A 27,232-nucleotide genomic window follows, 5' to 3' on the forward strand; every position below is an offset into this window, starting at 1 on the left:
CCTTAGTGGCAAACTAGTGGCAAAATACGCTAGCTGCTTATTGCCGAGGCCTAGATTGCACGATCGCAACAGATCAGTGCGGGCAAGATCAGCGCAATTGCTATCCTTAGCCGGCATTCGTGAGAATGGCCCCGCCCGAGGCGACCCCTTTTTTTCTATCTCCGAGAATGGGGTCTATCTCCACGACGCGTGAACATGCCAGCGTCATCATGCCTTCTCATCATTGATCTCAGCATTAACGGCAATGGAGAATGATTGATCTCTTTAACTCGCCCATACAATCTCATCAAGCAGCGAATGCCTTGTCATATTCTACCAGGCACGACCTGTAACGCACGCTGCTACTCTGCAACTTCTCTATCGCCTTTTGAATACCTTCTTTTGAGATCGGTATCGTCTCGACCCACGACCTGATACCCGTAGTGGCTGCCAGGTCGAGCATCTCAAGCATCTCACGGCGGCTACCCATGTTCGTGGTCCCCATGAAGCAGCCATTCCAAATGAAGTCCCAGGGCCGTACTAGGACGCCATCCCCACCAGGCGCTCCGACTGAGTTGAAGTGCCCGTGTACATCCAGAAGGCTCAGGTATTCCCTCAGCTGGAAGCCGTCAAATGAATTCGAAGTGTTGATGATGAGGTGAAAAGTCATTTTATGCGACTCATTCCAGCCTTGTTCGCTCGTGGCGAGGAATCCATCGGCCCCCATCTGTCGCGCATCGTTCTCTTTAGCACGAGACCTTGAGATTGCCCAAACTTCAGCGCCAAGAGCCTTTGCAAACATGATTGCATAATGGCCTAGGCCTCCAATACCGACGATGCCGACTTTCTTGCCTTCACCAGCGCCAAACCTTTTGAGTGGGCTGTAAACTGTGACACCAGCGCACATCATAGGTGCTGCATCGCTACTGATCAGGCTGTCTGGAATGGGGTAAACCCTGATTATTCAAGAGTCAGCATATCTTGTCTTGAGCACATGATAATTCACTCAGAAGGGTCATCAAGGTAATTGAAGGCTTTAGCTTACCAATACTCGTGGATCCGAGCATGAGAGGACCAGCCACCTTGAGTGATGTGGTTGGTGCCGGGATACTGCTCAGCATAGGCCATAACATGGTCCTTGCAGTATGTTTCGTTGTCATTCTTGCATTGACGGCATTTGAGACAGGAAAACACCTGCGCCCCAACACCAACACGCTGGTCGACTTTTGTGAGTGTCACCTTGGATCCCACCTGGATGACCCTTCCAACGAATTCATGGCCTACTGCTAACGGGTACGGCACATTTCCCCACTCTCCACGGAGCGTATGCACGTCGTCGGCGCTCACAGTACAGCATTCGATTTTGATATCGACGTCATTGTCGCCAAAGGGACGCGGCGCCCATGAAGTCTGCTCGAAATCAAGCCACTTGTCGGCGCTGGGGGCCTGAAAGCCGCTAAAACTTTCAGGATAAGGCATGAAAAATGGCGGATGGAGAAAGAAGAGTGAGGCAGGCGACTCCTTCTGGATAGCAATGATCTTCACAAATTGATCATCGCAAGCCCGAGACGCTAGCTGATTCAACAAGCGAAAGGATCGTGAAGATTACGGCAATCCTCGTTTCAGCTTAATTACCTAGCTCGCATGTTGAATCCTTGCTGACATTGGCACTGGCAGCTCACCAGGCCCGGATGATGCCGCCCCTACAAGCGGAACAGGATTTGAATGTTTCCGAGAAGTTACCGTCCTCCATAAAGCAAAGTGGGACTATTCCTGAGGGTGATATACACTACTGATGATGTTACAGCTACCGTTCATTCTGTGGAGGAAAGTGTTCGTTGAGAAGGGCTTTCCCTCTCTCGGTATTGAAAAGTTGAGACGACATACCTTGAACTTTAAAGAAATTAGCTCTAACTTAAGTCGGCATGTAGCCCGACCGTCTGACAAGCTGAAGAATGAAGTCATTGCCAATACATCTACATTGTCTCTTGGTAGAGGCGACAAAGTCAGCGAGCGGAAAAGCGTAAGTCTGGGCACGTCGAGGCTCATGACCTCTCATCCCATAGCGGCTGGAAAACCTGACCTCGTGCGGTGAGGAGATGCAGTCATTGATGTACATTCCCCCAACCTGTCGAGCTGGTTTGCTTCATGTCATTCGGCAGACCTTTGGTCCTATATCGTCTGTCAAAGCCTTGAAATTTCGTGCCGGGATTTCAAGAAGCTTCAGAACAATATTTACCGAACAATCATGACACACTCTCATCTCATGAATACTGTGAATGGCAGGACTTCGACTGGAAAGAGAAGTCCAGAAGGAGACCGCCGGACTTTGATAGAGCAATTCAATGCTACTGACGATGGCACAACCCTAAGATTCTGCCTACCACAGATCTTTGAGCGCGCTGCAGAAAGACACTCGGATAACATTGCAGTCATCTGTGGCAAGACGGAATTGACCTATAAAGCACTTGATTCGCTTTCAAATCACCTGACCCGCATCCTAGTAGAAGAGCGCGGTATTAGACGCGGGCATGTGGTCGGCATAGTGCTAGATCGATCTATCAATCTCATCATTTCACTTTTAGCGGTTCTGAAGGCGGGTGCCGTTTATATGCCTATCGACCCTTCAATACCCATTGAGCGAGTCAAGCAAATGATGGATGATGCCAGTCCCAGGCTTGTAGTCACTGATGGTGTCACTCAAGCGCACTTGTCTTTGTGGAAAGACATGAACCTGAACATTGATGCGGTGAGGAGCGAGTCAAGCAGCTTGGATGCCAATAAAGTGGCCACAGTAGACCTTCGGCCGCAGGACCTTGCTTATATGATTTACACGTCAGGCTCGACGGGCAGGCCCAAGGGCGCTAGGGCGAATCATGAAGCCCTTTGCAACCTTCTGCTTGCCATGAGACGTACACCAGGATGCAACTGGACGGATCGTCTGTTAGCGGTGGCGAGCGTCTCTTTCGACATATCCATTGCAGACTTGCTCCTGCCACTCATCAGTGGTGGCACTCTGGTCATCGCTCAATCGCATCAGCTCAGGGATCCAGACGCTTTGATCAAGTCAATGCAACGCCATTCTATCACCATTATGCAAGCAACACCTTCTTTCTGGCAAATGCTTCTAGATAGTAATTGGCGGATGGATCATCGACTTGCTAGAATCGTCACCGCAGGAGAGCCGCTTTCACGTCGACTTGCTGATCGCTTGCTTGCCCGCGCTGATGAAGTTTGGAATGCGTATGGCCCATCTGAGGCCACAATTTATGCGAGCATGGGTAGGGTGAGGCAAGATGACCAAGATATTGATATTGGCACTCCTGTCCCTAATTTTCAACTGTATGTGTTGGACGCAGAGAACCTCTCCAACGTGCCGCTCGGATCGACAGGTGAGCTATGTATTACCGGTATCGGTGTAAAGTGCGGCTACCACAATAGTCCCGAGCTCACAAAACTCCGCTTCCTTGAGAATCCTTTCCACCATGGACGTCTATATCGCACTGGCGATCTCGCTCGATTCACAGCTCCCGGCAGGTTGAGGCTAAAGGGCCGCACTGATAGCCAGGTCAAAGTCCGGGGATATCGTATCGAACTAGGGGATGTCGAGACTGCCCTCACGGCCCACAAAGATGTTTCGGCAGCTGTTGTGCTCAATCGTGATGATCGGCTTATTGCGTATTGCCTATGCAATACCATCGAGAGTATCGATAAGACAAATGTCAACTGGTCGCTGGACGAGATCCTACGGCCATGGCTCGTTGATCGCCTTCCTGCTTACATGATGCCAACATTCTTCGTCAAAGTGGAGGCTTTGCCGATGACTGTGAATGGTAAAATAGACCAGAAGGCACTTCCAGATCTGATGGTGGCAGCCGAAGTTGGAACCGTAAAAGGAAAACCCCAAACGGAGCTCGAGCGCAGCATACTGAGCATTTGGACGATTGTACTAGGCCATGACTGTATCGGGACCAATGACAATTTTTTCCAGATCGGTGGCAACTCTCTCCGTGTACCCCGAGTGAAAACGGAACTCGAGAAGCTGATGGGCCAGCCGGTGCAGGCAGCTAAATTATTCGAGCATTACACTGTTAGAACGTTGGCGCAATACCTCGAACGAGTTGGAAATGATAGCCAGAAAGATGTAAATAATACTCAGCCTTTTTTTGAAAGCCCGCGGCAGGTGAAGTATACTCCCATAACGAGTATTCATGAAGACATAGCAATCGTTTCCATGGCATGTCGCCTTCCTGGTAGCATCAAAACTCCCGAGGAATACTGGGAAATGCTTGCCAAGGGCCATCACGGAATCACAGATGTCCCTATAGATCGCTGGAACTCGGATGCATTATTTGATGCCGATCCAGATGCTCCTGGCAAATCGTATTGTCGGCGTGGTGGCTTCATCGCTGGCGGTATTGACTCTTTCGATGCTGCCTTCTTCGGCATCTCACCAAGAGAAGCAAGAGCACTAGACCCCACCCAGCACATTATGTTGGAAGTGTGTTGGGAAGGCTTCGAAAGCGCCGGATATACTATGCAACAGTTGCGTGGCAGTCAAACCGGTGTATTTATTGGCCAAAGCAATATCGCTGCCCACAATTCGATCCCAGACTTTGCAGATTTAGACGGATACGCTATGACTGGCTCCAGTAGTGCCACCCTCTCCGGCCGTGTATCGTACACCTTGGGTCTCGAAGGCCCGTCGATGACTGTGGATACAGCATGCTCATCATCGCTAGTCAGCACACACTTGGCCTGCACAGCTTTACGGCAAGGAGAGTGCGATATGGCTGTGGCGGGCGGCATTACCATTCTTTCGCCGGGACTCTTTGTAGAATTTAGCAAACTTCGAGGCCTATCTCCTGACGGTCACTGTCGGGCTTTCTCAGCCGATACACAAGGCACTGGTTTGAGTGAAGGGTCAACCGCTGTGGTGCTAAAGCGATTGTCCGACGCTCAGCGCGATGGTGACATAATCCATGCCATACTGCGCGGCACTGCTGTCAATCATGGAGGAAGCCGTGCCGCCGGCCTAACAATTCCTAGCAGCTCTGCTCAGGAGCGCCTCATCCGAACAGCGCTTCACACATCCGGCTTGAGTCCAAGTGATATTGATTACGTCGAAGCCCACGGTACCGCCACTAAACTTGGCGATCCTATCGAGGGTACAGCAATAACTGAGGTTTTCAGCAGCCGTTTTTGTACCGATAGACCGCTATGGATTGGCTCGTCAAAGTCAAATCTTGGCCATACTCAGGCTGCTGCTGGACTCGCTGGCGTCATAAAAGTCGCACTCGCTTTACAACACAACATGCTTCCCAAGACCTTGAACATTACAGAGCCCACTCCGCTAATAGACTGGGAGAAAGCCAACATGGCACTGGTCCTGAAGCATCAGCCCTGGACTTCCGTCAACAACACACAGCGCCGGGCGGGCGTCAGCTCTTTCGGTATCGGCGGCACTTATGCACATCTCATCATTGAGGAAGCACCCACTGTCGTGTCAGTCGCTGAACAATCGGCCATGAACCATGTTCAGTCGCCGCCTATGCTACCATTCCTCGTATCAGCGCAGTCCCACATAGCTCTGCGTCATCAGATTAGAAAGCTCCACCGACACATCAAGGTTCACACATCCCATAAGGAGGGTGACTCTCTCGGTAACTTGGCGTGCTCGCTAGCAACGACGCGCACCCATTTCCGTCGGCGTGTCGCATTGTTTGCCGACAGCAAGAAAGACCTCCTCCAGAAGCTAGTCGCCTGCTCGGAGGCTCGGCCAAATGAGTTGCCTCCTCTTGCTGGTGTGATATGCAATCACAATAACAGTTGCAACGAGGACACCCACTTAGCTATATTATTTACTGGTCAAGGCAGCCAGCGACTGGGTATGGGAAAAGGTCTTAGCGAAAGGTATCCTCTCTTTTGTGAAGCGTTAGAGGACATTACAGCCCGCTTCACGGATCTGGAAATGCCGCTCTTGGATGTCATGTGGGCGGATTTGCAGAGCGAGACCGCGCTACTGCTGGATCGCACTGACTTCGCTCAGCCAGCAATCTTTAGCTTAGAAGTAGCTTTGTGGCGTTTATGGGAAAGCTGGGGCGTCAAACCAGAGACTGTACTGGGCCATAGTGTGGGCGAAATTGCAGCGGCTCACGTGGCTGGCGTCCTCGATCTCTCGAGTGCATGTAGGTTGGTGGCAGCACGTGGTCGTCTGATGCAAGATCTAGCATCAGGCCGATCAGGTAGCATGGCCTCCTTGAACACTGACGCCGCTGAAGTAACAGAGGCCATTTCTGCATTAGATCTGGACGGACGGGTTGAAATCGCTGTCTACAACTCCCCGACACAGACGGTCATATCTGGCGATGATGACGCCGTCAAACTCATGATGGCCCATACTACAAGGAAGCTGGCTTGCAAGGTGACCGAGCTCAACGTGTCTCACGCTTTCCACTCACATCATATGGACAGAATGCTGTTGGCTTTCCAGACCGTTGCTGAGACAATACAATTCAGCCCGCCCAAGCTGCTAATGATCAGCAGTCTCACAGGCAGGCTGGCAGAGGCAGGCCAGCTCGAACAGCCAGACTACTGGGTCCAACAGGTACGTAGAGCTGTTCGTTTCAGTGATAGCGTTCAGACACTTCACCGGCAGGGTGTCAATATATGCCTTGAGCTGGGGCCGCAGTCGGTCCTGTGCGGGATGGCAGCCTCATCTCTCACTTCCGATCATGAATTCAGAAATGATATGCCTGCCTTTCTACCGTCGCTCATGACTGGGAAGAAAGAAGATCAACGAGTGGTAATGAACACTCTCGCTGAATTACATGTGAGACATATACCCATTGACTGGCATGCATACTTCAAGCCTTTTAATTATCAACGTGTTCAATTACCAACGTACGCTTTTCAGCGGCAGCGTTATAAACAGATCAGGCCCTTCGGGATGTTGGATTCTAGCCTCCAAAAGCGCGCCTCCAAAACTAATCCTGATGATGAGGAGGACGGGAGAGACTGCCTTGGCATTGACCGGTTCGAATTCGAAGTCAAATGGTCTGCTGATCACGGGACCAAAGATATATCAAGTGGAATAAGCAAGTCGTGGGGTTACTTATGCCCAGACCGAGACACGATATGGATACAAGAGGCCAAGAAAGCCTTGTCGCGTGCAGGCATTCAGCTCAAACAGGCCCAGCAACTCGAGGACGCGGCAAACCTAGATGGTCTCCTATGCTTCTGGGATAGTCCTTCTGACGTCGAAATCCCGCCCGGGGCGCTTGATCTTACAATAAGGGCGGTCAATCAGTTGCAGACGGCAGCTACGATGGGGTTTGTGCCGCCATTGGTCTGGATCACTCGTAAAGCGGTAGGCGTTCAGATTCGCAATGGCGACAATAACATACTCTCTCAAAGTTTCCACAATGATAGTGGCGACTGGAGCCACAGAGAAGAGCAGAGCCTAGCTGCCGCGCCTCTTTGGGGCCTGGTGAGGACTGCCCGCTACGAGCATCCAGAACTAAAGCTGCGTCTTGTCGATTTGGACTTAGACAAGGATACATTTGACACGCTTGCTTCAGTAATAACGGTTAGCTCTGATGAACCTGATTGTGCAATCAGAAAGGGGCAGGTTTTCAGGCCGCGGATACAAAAAGTCCTCACTTCGAAAGGGATAGCCAAACAACAGCCATTCTCCCCTCGAAAGAAAGGTGCCATTCTGATTACAGGCGGTCTTGGAGGGATCGGCCAGCAAATGGCCAAGTGGCTTGCAAGCACCTATTGTACCTCTGATCTTGTGCTGACTTCCCGCCGTGGTATGAAAACGCCTAATGCGGAGGCATTGATTGGCGAGTTAGCGCAACTCAACGCGAAAGCTACTATAATAGCTTGTGATGTTGGTGACTTCGAGAGTATCAAGTCACTCACAGAGACTTTCAATGAGGAGAGGCCTCTACGTGGCGTTATCCACGCTGCCGGCCTGGTTGACAATGGAATACTTTCAACGTTAACGCCGCAGCAATTTGCCAGCACATTCAGGCCTAAAGTTGATGGCGCGTGGTATTTGCACAAATTCACTCAAGATATGAACTTGGACTTTTTCATGATGTTCTCGTCCGTCTCTGGCGTACTAGGTTTGCCAGGTCTAGCCAATTACGCTTCAGCAAATGCTTTTGTTGATGCGCTCGCTCATATACGTCAGGCTCAAGGTCTACCAGCCACTTCGATAGCATACGGCGTATGGGATGGAGAGGGTATGGCGGCTAATCTGAATGATAGAACGACTCGTTCTCATCTCGCCCGGATGGGTCTTGATCCGCTTAAGCCGGAAGACGGACTAGAGCTGTTTGCAAAGGCGGTGAGTAGTGGCCGTGCGATAACAGTGGCCGCAGCACTAGATCTGAAGCGATTGCGGGGTCAATTGATCGAGGAAAGAGGTAATATCCCATCATTGTTCCGCTTGCTATTGGACCAAAAGGCAGATGACGAGAAAACCAATAGCGAGATGCGAATAGACAATGAAACCCGGCAACTACGTGAAATTTTGAGCGAAGCTCCTTTAAAGCAACACGCTAGCATCTTGTTGGCTTTGGTGCGCGAAACTGTTGGTAAAACACTTGGATTTACGTCAGCGGAGGAAGTAGATACAGATGTCCCACTACAAAATATTGGATTCGACTCACTAACGGCAGTCCTCATACGAAATCAATTAGCCAAATTGACGGGCCTCAAAACACTGTCCACAAGTAGCATCACTTGGAATCATCCAAACTTGAAGTCACTCAGCCAACATCTGCTGTCACAGCTACAAAGAGATGCAGAGGAAAGGAGCACGACTTCGGATGCTGTCGTGGAGAAAGCACCCAACGGTACAAACCCCGCCAACAGAGCGTCATCTGGTCCAGATATTTCAATGGTCAAGAAAGGCTATCTCGATGCGAGCCTTACATTTGATAGCATCGGAAGTCTTCAGCGTCCTAATTCCGTGTTCATCACAGGTGCCACAGGCTTTGTTGGTTCCTTCATTCTGCACGAGCTACTCGACTCAGGTATCTCAGCCCACTGTCTGGTGCGTGCTAAAGGGGATGAGATTGGCATGCAGCGATTGATCACTGTTCTGGCAAGCTACGACCTCTGGAAGCCAGACTACGCGTCACTACTTCAGCCTGTGATCGGTGACCTTGCAAAGCCTTTCTTCGGGCTAGACGAAGAAGTCTTTGATCGTCTGGCAGATCAAGTGGACACTGTTTGTCATGCCGGGGCTCTCGTCGACTGGATGCGACCGTTAGAAGAATACATTGGCCCCAATGTCGTCAGCACTCACGAAATTCTACGACTCGCCGCTCGCGGCCGGTGCAAGGCCATTCACATAATCTCAACGCTTGCCACTTTACCCAAACACCTGGGTTACGAGGTGTCCGAGCATGATCGTGAGTACGGCTATTCTACCTCGAAATACATGGCAGAGCGAATGGTATCAGCAGCACGTTGGCGAGGCGCGAAAGCCTCAGTATACCGCGTGCCCTTCGTTACAGCATCCGCTTCATCAGGTCATTTCCGTCACGACCGCGGCGACTTTCTACATAATCTAATTGCTGGTAGTATCGAATTGGGTAGCTTTCCTGCCTTGGATGCTGACCTCTCTGTTGTGCTGCCTGTTGACTATCTAAGCAAAACCATCGTCAGCGTTATGGTGGATGATCTATCCCGGATTGGTCATGACTATGACTTTGTTAGGGCGCCAGCTCCAACCAGTGATCGATTCTTTGAGCTGATGGGCGCTGCAGTTGCTGCAGAAGGTGGTGGTAGCGGCAGGTACGACATACAAACCTTCACCAAATGGCAGCAGAGAGCACTCATCTACGCTGCTGCGCACCCAAAGAGTCCTTTGGCTCACATTGCCGCAGTCATTGACGGACTTACGGAGCAGAGTGCCCCTGATCTGCTAAGGGGTTGCCCTCCTGGGCAACATGTTTTTGGTGGTGACATTTATCCTGCACCGGAGATCGATGAGCAGGTTCTACAGAGCTATTGGTCCCGTATCAAAGACACTAGACCAGGAGCCTGACCCAGTACTACCTACGCAATATACTACGACGGACGTCGATAGTGGACATCGACAAATGCCAGCTACTAAATGCAGAAAAACTAGGCAAGTGAAGAAACTAGGAAGGACAACAAGGTCATAGAACGCTCTAAAATTTACCTACGAAAGCCCTAAGTAGTAGATTTAGATTGATACCTTCAAGCACGTCTAGTTTCGTAGAGCATTGAAACGATTTCCCCTTCCACGCCACGCCACGATCTTGCCACATCTCTAGTATCGAGAGCTAAAGGCATCCTCTCAAGAAAGCAACGGGTCACTGTAAGCGCCACGAATCTCTTGACTAAGCCAATCGGGACGAGAAAGTAGGTCGTCCACAGAGTTCAATCGAACGGGATCTTCTGGCGATCCTTTGATCATGAGCGCTGCCCTCGGATCCTCATCGGATCCTTCTCGGTGCAGGATGACTTTCCAGGGAGAATGGGGGCTTGGCGATGCTCAGCTAATTTAATGTACATCAGCTTACGTATCAGGGTTCTCACTTGCTTCAACAAGCGAACGTCAGGATTGCCTAGGCTACTCTAGTCTGCATTCAAGGGGGTATCTGCGACCCGCCCTCTCGGGTACAAATCATCGTGTTTATCCTGGCATCGATGGAGCGAGTTGGAAAAGTCTCAACCTTCTCTGACTTCTCGCACGGTGACAATGTACAGCTCTGTGGTTTCAGTGAATTAGGCCAAATCTGTAGGCCATCTGTCTAGTCGGTCAGCCCATCGCCATCGCACCACTTTGAACCCCCTAATGCTTTATTACGGCGCAGTCTTGGTCTGAAGAAATCTGAACCCGTTCCCCTCGATGTGGAGAATAATTAGTGCTGCATGATCGCTCGGGTGTGGAGAGTCAGATGACGATGGACATTCCTTCCACAAAGACGCTAGCATGCTGCTGTCAGAGATGACCGTGTAAGCACTTAAACACAAAGACATTACCTTACAGCCGAGGGCTGAGGATGAAACTCTCCGTGCATCCTTGGCGTGTGTTGGCACCTTCAACTGTAATCTTCAAGATGCCGTCTTCTTCATCCTTTCATCTGACTTCTCTTCATCCCAAAAATCATGGCGCCAGCAGCAACCTTGCCCACTGTAGACGCCAGACCTCAAAAAGATCCAAGATCGATCCCAGCAGTGCCAGACCTTGATTGTGAATCATACGACTCTGAGGATGTTCTTACGCAGGATATCATCGAAGGTCTGAAAAATGCGGGACTCTGTGTCGTCCGCCAGATCATCAAGCCCGAAGTCCGTGCAAAGATCAGCTCGGAGCTGAGGCCATACACGATTGACCTTGCACCAACCCCTGGAGATTTCTGGCCTAAGGAAACTCGAAAGCTCACCAGCATGGTGAGCAAATCCGAGACGTACGCGTTAGAACTTGTGGGGCATCCTGTTTGGCAGACAGTGGGGAATCATTTCATGACTAGCACATTGAAAGACTACTGGGTAAGATTTTGAACCTCCTCACTCTCAGAGCCCGTCCCAATGATACCAATCCCCATTCTCTAGAACTCCGAAGAAATCACAACGAGTGTCTCCAAGCCTCAACTCAACAACACACAAGGCTTCATTATTGGCCCCGGTGCCCGCGCCCAGGGGCTCCACCGCGATGATTTCGTCCACCACAATCGCCAGCCCTACGCTGAATCGCATACTCTCGGTCGAGACACTAGCATCGCTTTCTTTCTAGCAGATACGCCAACGACCCGCCAGAACGGCGCCACACGCTTCATCCCCGGCAGTCATTTATGGGACTACGACATTCTCCCATCGGAAGAAGCCGCTGTCCAGCCTGAGCTGCAACCAGGCGACGGAGTGATGATGTTAAGTGGGACGTACCATGGTGGTTCCCGGAACCAGACAGACGAATCAAGGGCGGTGTGGTCGGCCGTCACGACCAGAGGGTGGTTGAGGCAGGAGGAAAATCAGTATATTTGTAATGATGTTGAGAAGATCAAGAAGTTGCCGATTTGGTTGCAGAGGTTCTGTGGGTATGAGATGAGTAAGCCTTTCATGGGGTATGTGGATTTGGATGATCCGATCAAGGTGCTTCATCCGGGGATGAAGGGTGATGTGGACCAGTTTTATTGATTGGTAAGAGGAGATTCAGACTCGGAAGATTGAATTATAAGTCCAAGGATCTCAGCCTGATTTATACCGGTATATGTCTTATTCATTGCCGTGGAGAGTGTGTCCTGCGGAACTCGGCATACGAGCCATTTTGAATAGTCGGCCCATGCCTTGAGGCATTTGACGTTCTCAAGACCTCGAACAGAGAAGGAAGCAGACCCTTGAGATATCGTGGCCTAGTCCAGGTCACCTTGCGTTCATGTTGGCTATGATGGCAAAAAGGTTCAACGCCTAGGAGTCTACCACGTAGAATTTTGGCCTCTATTGTTGGTGCCTATGGCGCGGTGAGCTGTAACGCTTTAACGGTGACTTGGTCCAATTTGCCCATCGCGGCCTTGTCTTGATGAAGCAGATCAGATCGAGATTGCTTGGTTTATCGAAGACAATGTCTGATTTCCTGGCAATCAAGACGCGCAATTCATATGGCTGGCAACGGAAGGCTTACCTCATCGCCCTTGATGAAAGGAACGAAAAATGATTGGTAATTCGGAGGCCGCTTCCGCTTCCTCACTCGAGTACATCCTAAAACTTTGCGCGAACCCCTGACCTCATCGAGGTCCCCAAGATATCCGACCAAACCCGTTAAAACTGGTTTGTTGAATGCAATAGGTACGTAGTCCTTGAACAGATTCCTCAATTTAATGTGTTGTCATGAGGCGCTTTGTGCTCCGCTGTCTAAGACAGCCGTTGGATGATGAGTCTACGCACCAAATCTTGATACCAGGTGCCCATTGTGTCAGGGCAGTCTCGTTACTGGTAGCCAGTATCTCCAACCTTTGCTACCTGACGGTACTGATTGCTGCGATTTATCGATATTGCGCTCGCGATCATACATCATGCCAGCTTGTTCTGATTCAGGTAGTGGCACTCGTGTATAGAGGATGCCAAAGAGTCGTCGCAACTCAGGAGGAGGGCGATGTTGGCTGGTGATGACGAAACGACCAAAATTGAAAGTCATCAGTCGGACTCCAATCGACTCCCATTTATGCCAATAAAGTATGTAATCCATCTTGCTTTGATAGAACTTGGTCTCCCAAGCGTCGCTACCAGTCCTTTCCTTCGCGCGCTTGACAATAGTCGATGTCATGACTATTGCATCCTCCACTTGTCTCTTGAAGAAGAGATTTCGGGCTGTGTTCCACATGACCTCCAGCGTGAAGGGGTGATTCTCACCCAAGAGCTCCTGGGCCATGTCAATGATGTCATACTGGAGTGTACCATCCGCGCGCGGGCCAAGTAATTTGAACCATTCTCGCTTTGACCAAAGGATGAGAGAGAGCTGAATACGAGCCATAAGTGTTATCTCATGCCTATCACCCAAAGCCCTCTTGGCTCGCTCTATCAAGAGCTTGGTGATCTCTTCAGCCTTTAAAAATCGGTTCTGGAAGACATATGTCCGTGATAAGTACAACAATGTGTTGATCGTGACACCGTGGTCTTCACCAAGAGTGTGCGAGTAGTGTGGCAAGAGACTCTCATTCATAGCTGCTGACTTACTCAATTTGTTTTGCATCAAATGAATGACAGCTAGAATCTGCTTGCTTTGTAAGGTGTTAAGGTGCGTCTCTCCGTAGAAAATCTCATTTGCCTGGACGATACGTTTTTGAAGGGGCTTAGCTTGTTCAAGCTGTCCATAGCGAACGTATGCTCGAGCAAGAGTAATCAGAGCCAAGGTTGGACGCGTGAACTCCGCGTGAGTATTTTCAGAAGCCTCATCAAATGTCTGCTCCGCCAAAGTGACACTCTCTTTGTCTCGACCAAGCTCCATCATGAGCGTGGCTAACATACTGGCACGATCGAAAACCATTGGATGATGTAGACCAAGTGTCTCTTGCCAGTCAGTATGTTCTCTAGTCAGTATAGTTTCAGCTTCTTCGATGCGGCCTACTTCGCGATAGTATTGCGCGCTATTGATAGCCAAGGCACACCCCTCTTCTAGCCAGGTGGAGAATTTGGTATGCGAGCTGTATATTGACACATTCGCGAGCGGCGTTGCACCAATTTCTTTCAAATCTTTGAGCTCTTGGTCGAACGATTCCTCACTTCTCCTACTTTTTCGGAGCCAAGACCCGAAGGCATTGTCATTTCTCTCTGTTCCAAAGCCTAGTTTATAGCACCAGGCAAGCTGGTAGCAAGCCTCTAGTTCGACAGCAGAGTAATCTTCTTCGACAACAGAACTCACTTGCGCCCCAAGGAGTTGGAAAATGCGGACTCGAACCCGATAATCAAGCTGTGTCAGCTGACTTAAGGAGAGTCTGATCTTTTATCACAGGTCAGATGAGACGAATATCAGGTGATGAAATCAGGTTTGAGGAACTTACCTGGAAAAAGGGGGTTTTGCAGCTTCCAATTCAACACGATCTGTCCTCGAGACGCTGACTGGACATCAGGTAGGGTTCTGAATGCTACAGAGCCTCGGATATGACATACCGTTCGGGGCTTAATGAGGTGACAGCGGGTGCCAAGCTCTTTGCCCTGTTGCTTGGATCTTTTGGGAGACAGGAATCGAAGATTATTTGCAGCAGATGCAGAGACTCTTGGTCAATTTCAGGTGATGAATTGAGGAGATGATAAGCGTGTTCATTCACAGACCGGTCCTCGAGACTTTCCATATCATTATAGAACTTTACGTCCTTGTTGCACTTTGTATTATACAGTAGCATCCAGAGACAGAGCACTCCAAACGAGTATACTTCCATACTAAGCGCTTGCGAGGAGCTGAATCGGCGGCGATGATGCTCAGGAGCCGTCCACGGCCCTGAGTGGGGCAACTGGAAGAAGAGATCCGATTCAGTTGTACACGGTTTTGCAAAGCCAAAGTCGGTAATCTTTGGCACAAAGTCGCCACTTTCAGTCTGAAAAATCAACACGTTCTGCGGTTTTAGATCACCATGAATGACCCCTTGGCATTGTAAGCAGCAATTGGTAGGAAAGGGTGGGGCTCACGAACGTCCATCGTGTAGTTCCTGAAGAGTCTGACCAATACTTGCACATATGTTAAGCCGGGCTCTACTGGTCATTGCCACTCCATGTTCTGACAACATGAAGTCCCAGAGATCTCCGTAGCGAGTCTTCTCAAATACCAACGCAGGGTACACATCCCCATCTTGTCCTGGCTCCCAACATATGCCTTCTAGATGTATAATGTTTGGATGGCTGTGAAAGGAACGATGGCCTAGGACCAAGACCTCGGAAATTAGACGATGAAAATTCTCGACCTCATTTTCAAGGTTCCACGTCATCGTTTTGAACGCCACGCTGGCGTCGATGTTGACGAGAAGTTGACGTATGCTCGCAGTTGCCCCAACTCCCACAAGGTCTAGGGCTCTTTGAGAAACGAGAGGCAGAAGATCGATTTGCAAGCCCTGGACGACGGCGAGAAAATAGAGCGACAATTGCTCCGGGCCCAAAGCTACTTCAGGTGATTGATCTGAGCTCGAACAAATAGAGCGAGACCAGTTCGAGGGGTAAGAGGTCGTCGTAGATGGTGCCATCTCGATATAGCCTTATGGTAAAGCAGTGGTTTCGCAATATAATGGCGTTGTGACACCATCATCGTCTTTTGACAACGCTTGATGTCGACCGTATCTTATGTTGCATCTTCTCGAGTTCCCCTCATCATATGACCTTCTCTTGAACCGATTCAATGTGTGCGGCAGCATAACGCAGTGGCTTCTGAAGATTGCTACCCAGCGGCCCGAGGGCTTATCCAAGGGGCGTCGCTCGCTGAGTCCTCATGAGTGTGTTTAAGACATCGTTGTGAGAGAACACATAATTAAGATGCTTCGAAATTGCGAACTTTGGCATCACTTATGCCATCTGAATGCAGTCACTTTATGGGAAATCGATTTAGGCTTCAGTACCTGACGACCGGACTAGAGCTGCCGGCAGGGAAAGTCTAAGGCATTTAGGTTAGGGAGGGTTCCGGGGTACCGTAACCCTAACAATGCCCCCTAGAGTTCTGATTGAAGTTGCCAATTCTTCCGGCCGCGGATTCCATTCCGCCCTCTCTTCTCTAGATGTTGATGCTCGAGATGCTGTACTTGTCGGAGAGAAAATTATTGGGAGCGAAGAGCCTAGATGTCTCAGATGTCAAATGGTACTTGACCATCTGCTATTGACGCGAAAGTAGGTCTAAGGCGGTTGAATGCGCGACAGCCTCTTCACACACCTCGTGACTATTTTCACTTCATTCAATGTCTCCCATAGTGCTGCCCTCATCAATGAGTCTTCTCCGAGAAACCGCTCAACAAATGGCTCTGACCTGAATCTTCGCATATAGATTACTCGAGATAGCCAGTTCCGTGTCAGCTTCTCTCCAGACGCTCGCTGGTAAGCTGCAATTCTGCCTTGGCTCGAGGCTGAGGGATGTATCATACCCTCTCCCTCCACAGAACGATATGTAAATGGGTTGGGCTGGTTGTAAACCTATCAGCCTCCAGCGAACAAAGTCGCCACCATGGATTCTGGAGTAAAGAGACTTCGTCTTTCTGAAGAGACCGATGAGTCTTGCGCACATCTCGTCAGTTTTTATACTTCGTCTTGGTTATCTCACAGTGCAGCGCCTATAGATAAACCTTGCATAGCTTTCTCATACGACTTGATTGCTTTCTTGACTGCCACACAATGGCGTCATATCGATATCCTGCCTATCACATGGCAGCCTGCACTTGAGACTGCTGGTAGAGGTGCTACTGCAGAGATCCAGCAGTCAATTATCAACATAGCCTCGAGCTTCGTCTTCAAGCGTTACTTCACCTCAACAGACCCAAAGGAGGTCACTGACTGCTTCTCCCACACCACGTCTGAGCTTTGTATTCTTGGGCATCCATCCATCAGAGAACATCCTAACATCGTAAAGCTTCAAGGCGTATGCTGGGATGTTGTTTCCGAGAACCAAGTCTTTCCTGTCTTGGTATTTGAAAAGGCAGAGCATGGGAATCTTCTCCAGTTCATGGTCTCTGCCGAGGCGCGAGCTTTGACATCCGAACAGTGCTTGAAATTGATCGCGGACGTTGCAAACGCTGTTGTTACCATGCACTCCTGTGGTTATTCTGCGAGAAGTGTCCGGCCTACAGACGAAAGCTAATCATATCATAGATATTGTTCATGGTGACCTGAAACCTGAAAACATACTAGTCAGGTCCGACAAAGCTATGGGCTTCCGTGCAGAAGTATGCGATTTTGGATACTCTTGTTTTGGCGCCAGTGAAAGTCTGTTCCGGCTACCGAGCTCATGGCCTTGGACAGCGCCTGAGTGGCACAATCGAGGTTTTCGTCTATCGTCCGCCAAAAAGACAGATACGTATTCGCTAGGACTAATATGCTTGTGGCTGCTCCGCTTGCATGACGACATGAAACATGACAAGTCAGCTTCTATACTCAACCAAGAGCTTGACATGAGTAGAGTCCCTCCTGCCGATAAGCCAGGCTACCAGTGGGTAGAAACTACGAGAGTTGTCGACCAGACCCATGAAATCTTGGATGAATGTCTAAAGAAAGTCGACGATCTTGGCGAGTGTCAAATAGATAGTCTAAGGACATTTCTCTTGACCGCTTTGGACAACGAGCCGAGTGAGCGCGCTTTGGTGATTGAGGAATTACCGCACCGAGACCAGTCGCAGTCGTGAGTATAATGAGGAGCCTCGAATCAAGAGAATTCTAATCCATGCCTTTCACCAAATAGAACTTTGTGCGCTCCAGAGTTTGGGGATTTTGAACGATTTTTCGTGAAGACGTTCTTTCAGGTAAGTCGTGTTCTTTGCTCAAAGATCCAACTGCTTATTTCTACAAGATCAACAACAATATTGAACAATTAATAGGCTCACACATAAGTGTGCGGAGCTCAATTGCTCGATACCTTGAGGTGTGGACTGTGGCTCCAGGTCTGAATGAGTTGAAAGAAAGGGCCAGTCTTCAATTTGCGATTTGCCTAGAGATTGGATTTGGTGTACCACAGGATTCAAAGAAAAGCGCTTCGCTGTTATCAAATTTTGGATTCAGCTCTGAATCTGTGGAGGCACATTTGGCTCCCATACATCAGAGAACAATATTCGCCTGGAAGAGCCCCTCAATCCTGTCCATGGCCAACAAAGGGTTTCTTGAAGAAATGAGGTACCCGTATGAATATCGCAAGATTATGCCGCAGGAGTCAATTGAGAGAACGTATCAAAGAGAGCTTGAGGACATGGGTCGAGTATTTCGGCGTACCCATCCGATTGTCACTTCACTTAGCATGCAATTAGCCTCTGTCTTTCGCATCGCAGGCAGACTGACGGACGCACGTACTCTACTGATCCAGCTCATTGGAAAAATGGAGGCTGAGACTAATTTTCCGGTCTCTGGAGTGGTACTTGACAATGCCCGTGCAGATCTAGCTCTTGTAGCCCAGGTACGTGACTCTGCTCGATCGGCCGCTTCAGCGCCTTTTTACTATACTTCTCCCTGCAAATTGTTAGCATACCTACACCAATCGCTGCAAGTGACGGGATCTTTTCTCTGAAGCGGTCAAACCAAAAGAAGCTGACACTAGTGGGTATGACACAGAATCAGGGTGATTACAAGTCAGCAAAGCAAATAGCAATGTCTGTAATAGAAGTGAGAAACAAGTCGTTCGGACCTGCGCATCCTCACACATTGAACATCAAAGACACTCTCGCGACAATATATCTTAAGGAAGGTGACTACAGCCTAGCTGGAGAGTTATTCAAGGATTGTCTGGACATCAAAACCCACGCGTACGGCTCAGAACACCCCGAAACGTTGGGTAGTGCCGGAAATTTGGCACAATTACTTCTTTCGCAAGGCGCCTTGAATGATGCTGAAGACCTAGCCTCCAAGGTGTATCACGGGTTTGAAAAGATATTGGGAGCTTCGAATATCAGCACATTAATTAGTGCCGGTAATCTGGCAGCCTGTCTACGCTCAATGGGCAAGTACGAAGAAGCGCGAGCGCTGTACGAAAAAGTTCTAGGCCTAAGTGAGCGGCATAATGGGGCTTCGCACCCCTCGACGCTAAACATAATGAGCAACCTAGCCCTTTTACATTTAGACTTTGATCACTTTGATGCCGCGGAGAACCTGCTCAAACAAGTCATTTCAGAGCGAGAAACTTCGCTGGGTCGAAAGCACCCTAGCACTCAGCTCAGCATTAACAGTCTAGCATGCGTAATGAGACGGCAACACGACCTTGTGTCAGCAGAAGAACTGTATCAGGAAGTATTTGAGAGCAGTCAGGAAGCGCTTGGAAAAGAGCATCCTCACAGAGTTATCATAGCCAACAATCTTGCTTTAATTTACCAAGAGCAGCACAAATATGAGCAAGCTGAGAAATTATATCAATGGGCGTACGATGTCAACAAGAACCGCGTCGGTGGGAGCCATCCCACAACACTCAAAATTCTTTCGAATATCGCCGGCGCTAAGTCCAAACAGGGTAAGATGGCTGAAGCCGAAAGTACCTACCAGCATCTCCTATCCCAGGGAATGGAAGTCTTGGGCCCAGCGCATCCCGAGACGATTGCAAGGATGGGCAACCTAGCAGCCTTGATGAGGGAGCAAGGTAAATTTGAGGAAGCCGAATCCATAAATCGAAAAGTATTGGACGCAAAAATCCAGCGCTATGGCCGCAACCACAGTTCGGTTCTGACGACCGTCAGCAATCTTGCGAATCTTCTGCTTGCGCGTGAGGAATGGGCAGCTGCGGAGGAGATGGCGTTGTGGGCCCGGGACGGGCGACGCGAAGTACTCGGCGAGAGGCATCCGGCCACTATTGACAGTGGCATGATTTTGAGGATGGCTCGAAACGCTAGGAGGAAGTGACGAATGGCAATACATACCAAATTCGTTGTTGTGTCTGTTTAATGCCCTAGTACAGTCTCGTTCGCAGTCTGTCAGCAGTGCAAGAATGACAAGGTCTTCGCTGAGCTGGTCTAAAATGAACAATTCGCTAGTTGTTCCTCCACCGTCTGTACAAGTTCAAACTTCTCTGTATCAGTGTCATGGCCTTCCCTATCCGAGGTTTCTGGCCCAATGTCGCCTACTAAACATCGCTCAACAACCTCTCTGTAACCTCTGCCCATGTAGAAGTCAAGAAGTGGCACATATTTCCGTTGTACATGCTGCAGCAGCTCGTGAGGCGACATCCCCTCCGTCTCCTTTTTCTTCGTCATACTTCCCAGTGTTCTCCACAGTCCGATTTCAAGCATTACCAAGCCAAGACTGTACCAGTCGAATCTGGGCTGATAGCGTACCCTGGTCATTTGTGTGGAATATTCTGGATGACAGTAGTCTGTGACTGCGATGTCATATTGCGGCAGGCTACTCCACCACTCTGGATCACTTGGACGGCTATAGTTGAAGCCGATCAGGTATGGCAACGGTATCTTCTGGTGTGGTCGATCATCTAGCTGTAGGGAGAAGATAATACTGAACGCTGAAATGTTCTTGTGCACCCATTTGATCTTGTGGAGTTTCGACAGAGTGCCCGTAAGTCGGCGAGCCAACAAGAAACGATCATCGAGAGCTGGCCGGTGCTTCTCGCTCGCTTCGATATACTGTCTTAACGTCTGGATACGTGGTGGATCATTCGTGCTGGCATTTCCTGAGTTTGGGATGCTGAAAATCAGCTTGAAAGTATGATTGGGTAAGTCATGTGACCAGCCGATAGGGGAGGGAAGTCGCAACTCCTTGTCTGAACGAGAGGCTGTTCGAAGAAGCTCCAGTACTGATCCTATCCGATCAAAGAGTTCTTCGCCCAATTTGTTAAGCCAGAATTCCTCGTATTTGATTTTTTCAACCAGCGCCTGCGTTGGATGTTTACCTTCTGCACTGATTTCCTCGATAGAGAAGAGGTGAAAAGACTTTTGTAGCTTGGAGAATACCTCTCCAAGCTGCATGCGTCTACCGTGACCTTTGGTAGGTGCTTCGCATAGTTGGTTCATATATCTTACAGCAGCAAGTGTCCCTATGCTCCGATGTTGCGAACCTTGATCGAAAGTTTGCTTTATGAGCTCCAGGAAGCCCAGATCATCTGTGTTCAATAGCTTCTGCTCTAGCAGACTATTAAGCGCGGCTTGCGAGGCTTCTGGCAATGTATGCACCAATTTGTCGTTGATCATGCGGAGCTGGATGGCTTTGGTATGAAGATCATCTCCTGTTTCCGACCGTAGTACCACTTTCTCTTCGATGTCTTTCAGATTTTGAAATGTTTGATGGAAGCTATTGTTAACAGTAAAAGTGTTTTTATGCCAAACAGTTTTGTCATAAGGGCCTTTGAGGCCTACGATTTGTCCCCAGAGGTGCAGACGCTCCATTTCAATTAGCATGTCGAGTTCGCGTCTGTACGGTCGATATCTACTGCTCAGAGCGACGTTCACATGGGTAAATATGCTCTCGATCGTCCAGAAACGCAAGCAGCGGGCAACTTCGTCGGCATACGGGCGGTCATCCGGGTCGATGCTTAGCATTTGACGCACCAAATTGAGCATACCTTTGCACGCTGTCGTCGCAGTGTGGTCCAATGTTGTAAGCCATACTTCCACATTCTTGTTGAGCTTCGTGCCCGCGTGGAAGGAACAGAGGGTCCACCTTCCATCTGACTTCTCCAGAGTTACCTTCTGGGACTGTTCGAATTGGTTTACCTCGAAGGGCCCAAGCATCATGTACGTGATAACCTCTGACAGTACGCAGCCGAAAGACCAAATATCACTTTTGCGTCCTACCTCGCCTGGCTGGAAGGAATTATCCCAATCTTCGCACTCAGGGGCAAGATAACGGGTATCACCTGGCGTGCAAGTAGTCTTTGAACCCTCAGAGGCTGGTTTGAAACTGGACAACCCAAAGTCAGCAAGGATGAGTTTCGTGCCGAGAAGCAATATGTTGTCAGGCTTCAGGTCGTGGTGACAGCCGATAAGCGTGACATCAAGGTCTTCACAAGAGTATGTGTGAAGCTTTTCAAGTGCAGATGCCAGCCCACAAAGTGCGAAAAGAAAATCTTGTTCTGATGAAAAGTCTGACGGTTGCTGCCCTTGCAATAGAGCGTTGAGGTCATGATCAGCAACAGGGAAGATGAGGTTATGTATTCCGTTCAGAGTATAGGAGCCAAGAAGTTCCACAATGTTGGGGTGTTCTAAGCAATTGAGGAAGGAAAGGACTCGGCATTCACGTTGGAACTCAAAAGTAGTATCTTGATGAGAAGCTTTTAGCTCTTTCCTTACGATAGTATGGTCCTGTTTCAGTTAGAAGGTCTTAGATAGGTTTCGCAACGTTAGCAAGAGTGTTGAAGTGCCTGATATCAAGGGTTTGATGAAGCCATGCATTTTGCACTAGGACTAAGGCGGGTCTTACCGGACGCTTTTGTGTCCATAGATCGGCTGTACTGTGGCTGTGGTGTAGCTTCTCCTGGTAGATTGCCCCAAAGCCACCTCCCTCGCGGCTCGTCGTTTCGATAAAAGGAAAGATAGTTCGTTCATCAAGGCAACGATGACCAGTCTTGCGCCTGAAAATGGGCGCTGTGAATTCCCACTGCTTTTCGTAGAAATCTTCGGCATCAGGCTTTGGTAGTATACTTTCGAGAGCGGCTTTGCTACTGTAAGGCAGCTTTGCGTCAAGCTCGCTACCTTGGAGCTGCTCATTTTCAATGAAGTTTATAATTTGATGGGCCCTTTGTATGAGAACCAAGATAGCGAACGTCTTTTTACCACCTTGCTGAATTGATTTTATGCATTCGTACTCTCTGTCACGCTGTGTCTTGGAGTGTCTCAAGGCTGACCGGATCTTGTCGACGGTAAATAAACTTTCAAGGACTCCTTCGGGCACAAAGGAGAATCGACGGTCTGAGCTAGGGTAGCGCTTCGCTTGTATCTGTGTTTTCAACTCAGCCATAGCTGTACTTTCAGGTTTACTGTAGTCTTACATAAATTCTTTGGAGACATCTCACAAGGCAACAAGATTATCGAGCGGGCGTAAGGCTCAGACTGCCGAGGAGCTATGCCAGATCTAGAAGGTGCTTTGGATCCATGGATGTAGATGATGCTGCCGCTGACGGCTGCGCCTTAACGCCTGACAGTTGAATATCTCGGTGGGCTATGACAGACTTTGACGGGATTATGCAAGAGATGTGATCTCGTCCTAGTGCAAGGCTTGAACAGATCATTGGGCGCAAAGGTGACATCGTGTACGTACTTTAGTCAATTTGCGGGAAACCGTCAAAACAAAGTTTTGACCCTGTTGCTTAGGCAATCCTTAGCTACAGATCATCACGTTGACATGCAGTACCAACCTCGACGGTGTAGTCTCTTGCTGGAAACAGTCGACGGAGGAGACTGTGAAGTTTGTTCTTATTAACGTACCGAGTATCAAGGACCTGGTTCTCCATTTTGTAATGAAAGATAGCGACTGAGCGACTACGAAAGATAAAGATGCTGGGCGTCAGGGACCCCATATACCACCTCATGACGCCCGAAGGCTTGAGGTGGGGCAACTTTTCTGTGTGCCAGCACATCATGCATGATGAGATCACCAGAGCCTCATTCGCATATCAGTGGTGTCGGTCCCCTTAGATCTCCCGCCGAAAGGCGGCCCCATTATAGAGCCGCACTGCAGTAGATCAGGTGAAGCGAACCTCCGCTCATGAGGATTCGGCTGCTGGAACCACACATGCCAATGCCAGTATGCACTCGGGGCTTAGTCTTCACTAATCAGAAGCCTCTATGGTCGCTGTTTCGCCTCCACTGACACAATAAGTCTAGTTCAATGGCTAGATCACTCACTGCATTTGGCGTGAAGGTGAAGGGGCTTTGTAGTCCGATATTCGGATTGTCTCCCGACGGTTCCGTCACTAGTGGCAGTAGCCACGATGATAGTATAGCAATAGCATGCTAGACCCACACACAGAGCTTAGGCGCAGGAACTTCTTCATTCTAATACCTTTAGTCCATGTGAATATGGCGGGGTGCATGCACCTACCGGGCTGACATAAGTCATACTATGCGACAATGGTTGCATGTCTGATAAAAAGACAGAGATGGCTTGCAACGCAGTGGCTTCTTCGAATGAGCTGTGAGACATTCCGACTCATCAGCACATCCATTCACTGTGTCTAGGTCGCAATACTAAACATGGACGCAAAACACCACACGAACTACCCACTTGAGCTTGAAACAGTTCCTTTACTCGGTGAGGACAGAGTGTTCCTCCATAAGCGGTTGTTGAAGGACTCTCCGAGGCTATTCAAAGAGAATATCGACATTGAAGTCTTACTCAGGACCAATGAAGACTGTGAGTAGTCATTTGCACAAACGATTCTGGCGAACATGGACCGATTTGACTCTCAAAGGTGCACATTGCCTCCAGCTTGCGCATTTCACAGCACTCGCTTGCTTCTTAGAGGTGAGGTCACCGTACTATTACCCTTATTGGAAGGTTACAGATTCAATGAATTCGTCTAGGGCGTGCCGACGATATCGAGCGATATAGCGTAGTAAGTAGGCGACGAACCTGAGAAACAAACAAAGTTGGACTTCTGACTTCGAAAGTGTATTTCGGCAAGCATATTCATGGGACCGCTTCAATATCACCTTAGAGGCGCTTCAGGCAGTCTTAAGCTACCATCAGATCTTTGCGCCGTTTCTAGATTGTTTGCATTCCTTTGGCTCTAAAATCTCTGAGGACGACCATGTCTGGAGCGGTTATCGTCGTTCAGTATCGCCAAGATTAAGGCAAGGCCCAGAGCAAGTATGTCACGGCAAGTATTGCTTTCTTCACGCCTAGGATTACCGCCGAATATCATGCCTTGATAATTGACTGGTCTATATTTAGAATTCTGCTATGCCGTACGATATATTGCTCTTAATGGGCGATCGACAGGCTCGCCATGGTCTTTGAGGCAGACCGCCGTCTATCAGCAGTACAACACTCAGACCAAAACCACGATTTGGGTTTTTCTGCAGCCTTCTGCGGAAATCAGTCGGCGATATATCGAATTTCAGCACTCGAAATTATCGTCATATCATCCGGCAATGCTTCACGTTGTGTTTCTGTTTGCCGTAGCGACTGCGTGGGGTGATTATTTGACGTATCTTCGACAAAGCTTAGACTCATACGTATGCCACCAATTGAAGCATCATGCCTTTTGCCTGACTTAGGTTAACAACGGTACTAGGATGAAAAAGCTTGCTTTTCACGAGTCGGTCGATTGGTGAAACATGATTATAAAGTGACCTTCGAGGACAGCCAATCAGTGCAGAAACTTCGTGAACGGCTCTTACGGACTTTGAATGTTCTGGAAGCTCAGCTTGAAGTAGCTGAAGGGTGTACGGCCTTTTTCCGGAGCCTTAGCGGTGAGGTAGATGATATCAGCGGCGAAACACTCTCGTTAGAGATGGATGCGCATTGTGTACAGCTGAGATCACATCGTCGAGCCGTAGCTGCAATGCTTGATCGATCTCAACGCACTCTGGATATTGTGAGTGGCCCTCATACCAATCCAATACAAAGCTCGGACTCATGGCTGACCTTGCGGCTGAGCTCTTCAAAATCATGGAACACCGCAATGATGACGGCCTGACACAGAATGGTATTGCACTGCACAAAAACATCGAGACACTGAGAGACATAGCCTATCACTCTAAGCGAGAGAGCGAGGCTCTCGTCAAGTTGGCCGAACAAAGTAGGAGGGATAGCAGGGCACTGAAAGCTCTTTCTGTCCTCGGCACACTTTATTTACCTGCTACATTTGTTGCGGTAAATATAGATTCTATCCGGCCCAGACACAGTTTATCTGATGATGTTCTAGACAATGTTCAGCTCAAGCCTCGTTCAGTCGCAGCCTGCAAACTTACCTGAAAACAATACACATTTCGTCTTGGCACAGCAATTTTGGCTGTTCATTGTCCTGACTGCGCCGTTGATGCTATTGACAGGGGGCTACATGATTTGGGTGGAGAGACGGTAGATGATCTGGATAGGATGAGATGCTGCTACCAGGCTTCACAGCCTAGTATCGTTCCTAAGGAGCAAATTTGGTAATTGCAAGCAAACTGATGGGCTTCGGGCAAAGTTTTCCAGAAAAAGTCGGCATATTTCACAGAAACTAGAATGCCGTCCTGAGGTTCCTTAAGTCGCTCGACTAAAGGGAACCTACCGTGTCCATAATTCTATTTGTAGTGGTATGAAAGATCCGTGACTTTCTCTTCCGTAAATTGCATAGGCCAGGGCTCAAAGGCGGTCCATGCAATTGTGGCAGTAAAAACTCCGCTTGATAGCCATGGAGGAAACTGTGTCGTTCGCCAATGTCTTCGAGAGCCCAGACTACGTACCGACCACAAATCTGGACTTGTGTTAATTCAATTGCCGACTTGGGTCGTGAAGTCTGACAGTTTCCTAAGGCAATTCCAATCAGCAGCTAAAGAGATATTCGGTAAGTAGCAAGGTTCGACGTGAAAAGGTTGCTCGCCGCTCTAGCCTTCCCCACGCCACCCATACTACTACTCATTTAAGGTCTCAACCCTAAAGCTATACAGAAGAGCGAGTCTATTCAGACTACACTTGGGGTAAGGTGTTCATTAATTTGTTCCATAAAAGAGTTGCATAGGAGCCGATGGTCTGCACTGGAAGCCAGCATCGTGTTATGGTTGTGCCTTCCTTTGGCAAGTCTTCAACGACCTATCTTTCTCACGTTCCTTGTTGATATGCTGACAGTTTGCTTCTCACTACAAATAGTTAGGTCATTTCGCCGTTGCTGTATTAGTCGCCAGACCATGCGTTGTGCAGTCAACGCCCCTGAGTTTTAGTGGTGTGCAGATAGTCCACACATTCCCCCCACCGGCTTTTTCGGCTAGTCACATCCCAATTGTCGAACTTCACAACAAACGAACTTCGGTTTTAGCAAGCCACATCGTAGTCTAGACCTACGGCTGTTGTAATCTAGAGCTTGGGCCTGCAATTTTTCAGTGCCCAGCAGGAACTTGGCCATAAGATGTTCAGGTGGAAGTCCCAAAGAAGCTGCGTGTTCAGCCAGCCACAAACA

The 27,232-nt window shown here is 49.1% G+C and overlaps 6 protein-coding genes across 6 annotated transcripts; 3 read left to right on the forward strand and 3 right to left on the reverse strand.

Moving 5' to 3' along the window:
- Positions 1-286: 286 nt before the first annotated feature.
- Positions 287-1,458, reverse strand: KY384_001152 (putative secondary metabolism biosynthetic enzyme; the record flags this gene model as incomplete). The annotated part of the gene is made up of 2 exons (XM_044809684.1): positions 287-935; positions 1,025-1,458. The coding sequence occupies 2 exons, from the start codon at positions 1,456-1,458 to the stop codon at positions 287-289; spliced, it is 1,083 nt and encodes a 360-aa protein (XP_044673591.1).
- A 769-nt stretch (positions 1,459-2,227) lies between these two features.
- Positions 2,228-10,045, forward strand: KY384_001153 (putative PKS/NRPS-like protein biosynthetic cluster; the record flags this gene model as incomplete). The annotated part of the gene is made up of 1 exon (XM_044809685.1): positions 2,228-10,045. The coding sequence occupies one exon, from the start codon at positions 2,228-2,230 to the stop codon at positions 10,043-10,045; it is 7,818 nt and encodes a 2,605-aa protein (XP_044673592.1).
- Positions 10,046-11,136: 1,091 nt separating this feature from the next.
- Positions 11,137-12,165, forward strand: KY384_001154 (uncharacterized protein; the record flags this gene model as incomplete). The annotated part of the gene is made up of 2 exons (XM_044809686.1): positions 11,137-11,520; positions 11,584-12,165. 2 exons carry the CDS (start codon positions 11,137-11,139, stop codon positions 12,163-12,165), a joined length of 966 nt encoding a protein of 321 aa, XP_044673593.1.
- A 775-nt stretch (positions 12,166-12,940) lies between these two features.
- KY384_001155 (uncharacterized protein) lies at positions 12,941-15,698 on the reverse strand (the record flags this gene model as incomplete). The annotated part of the gene is made up of 5 exons (XM_044809687.1): positions 12,941-14,459; positions 14,526-14,579; positions 14,635-15,106; positions 15,155-15,189; positions 15,244-15,698. 5 exons carry the CDS (start codon positions 15,696-15,698, stop codon positions 12,941-12,943), a joined length of 2,535 nt encoding a protein of 844 aa, XP_044673594.1.
- Positions 15,699-16,663: 965 nt separating this feature from the next.
- Positions 16,664-20,025, forward strand: KY384_001156 (uncharacterized protein; the record flags this gene model as incomplete). Its single annotated transcript, XM_044809688.1, has 5 exons — positions 16,664-17,252; positions 17,305-17,830; positions 17,891-17,951; positions 17,999-18,595; positions 18,751-20,025. 5 exons carry the CDS (start codon positions 16,664-16,666, stop codon positions 20,023-20,025), a joined length of 3,048 nt encoding a protein of 1,015 aa, XP_044673595.1.
- A 110-nt stretch (positions 20,026-20,135) lies between these two features.
- KY384_001157 (uncharacterized protein) lies at positions 20,136-23,088 on the reverse strand (the record flags this gene model as incomplete). The annotated part of the gene is made up of 2 exons (XM_044809689.1): positions 20,136-22,433; positions 22,552-23,088. 2 exons carry the CDS (start codon positions 23,086-23,088, stop codon positions 20,136-20,138), a joined length of 2,835 nt encoding a protein of 944 aa, XP_044673596.1.
- Between the last annotated feature and the right edge of the window lie 4,144 nt (positions 23,089-27,232).

The sequence above is a fragment of the Bacidia gigantensis genome (genome assembly GCF_019456465.1).
Source record: "Bacidia gigantensis strain McMullin 20006 chromosome Unknown contig_125, whole genome shotgun sequence".
In the NCBI taxonomy this organism is placed as follows: Eukaryota; Fungi; Ascomycota; class Lecanoromycetes; order Lecanorales; family Ramalinaceae; genus Bacidia; species Bacidia gigantensis.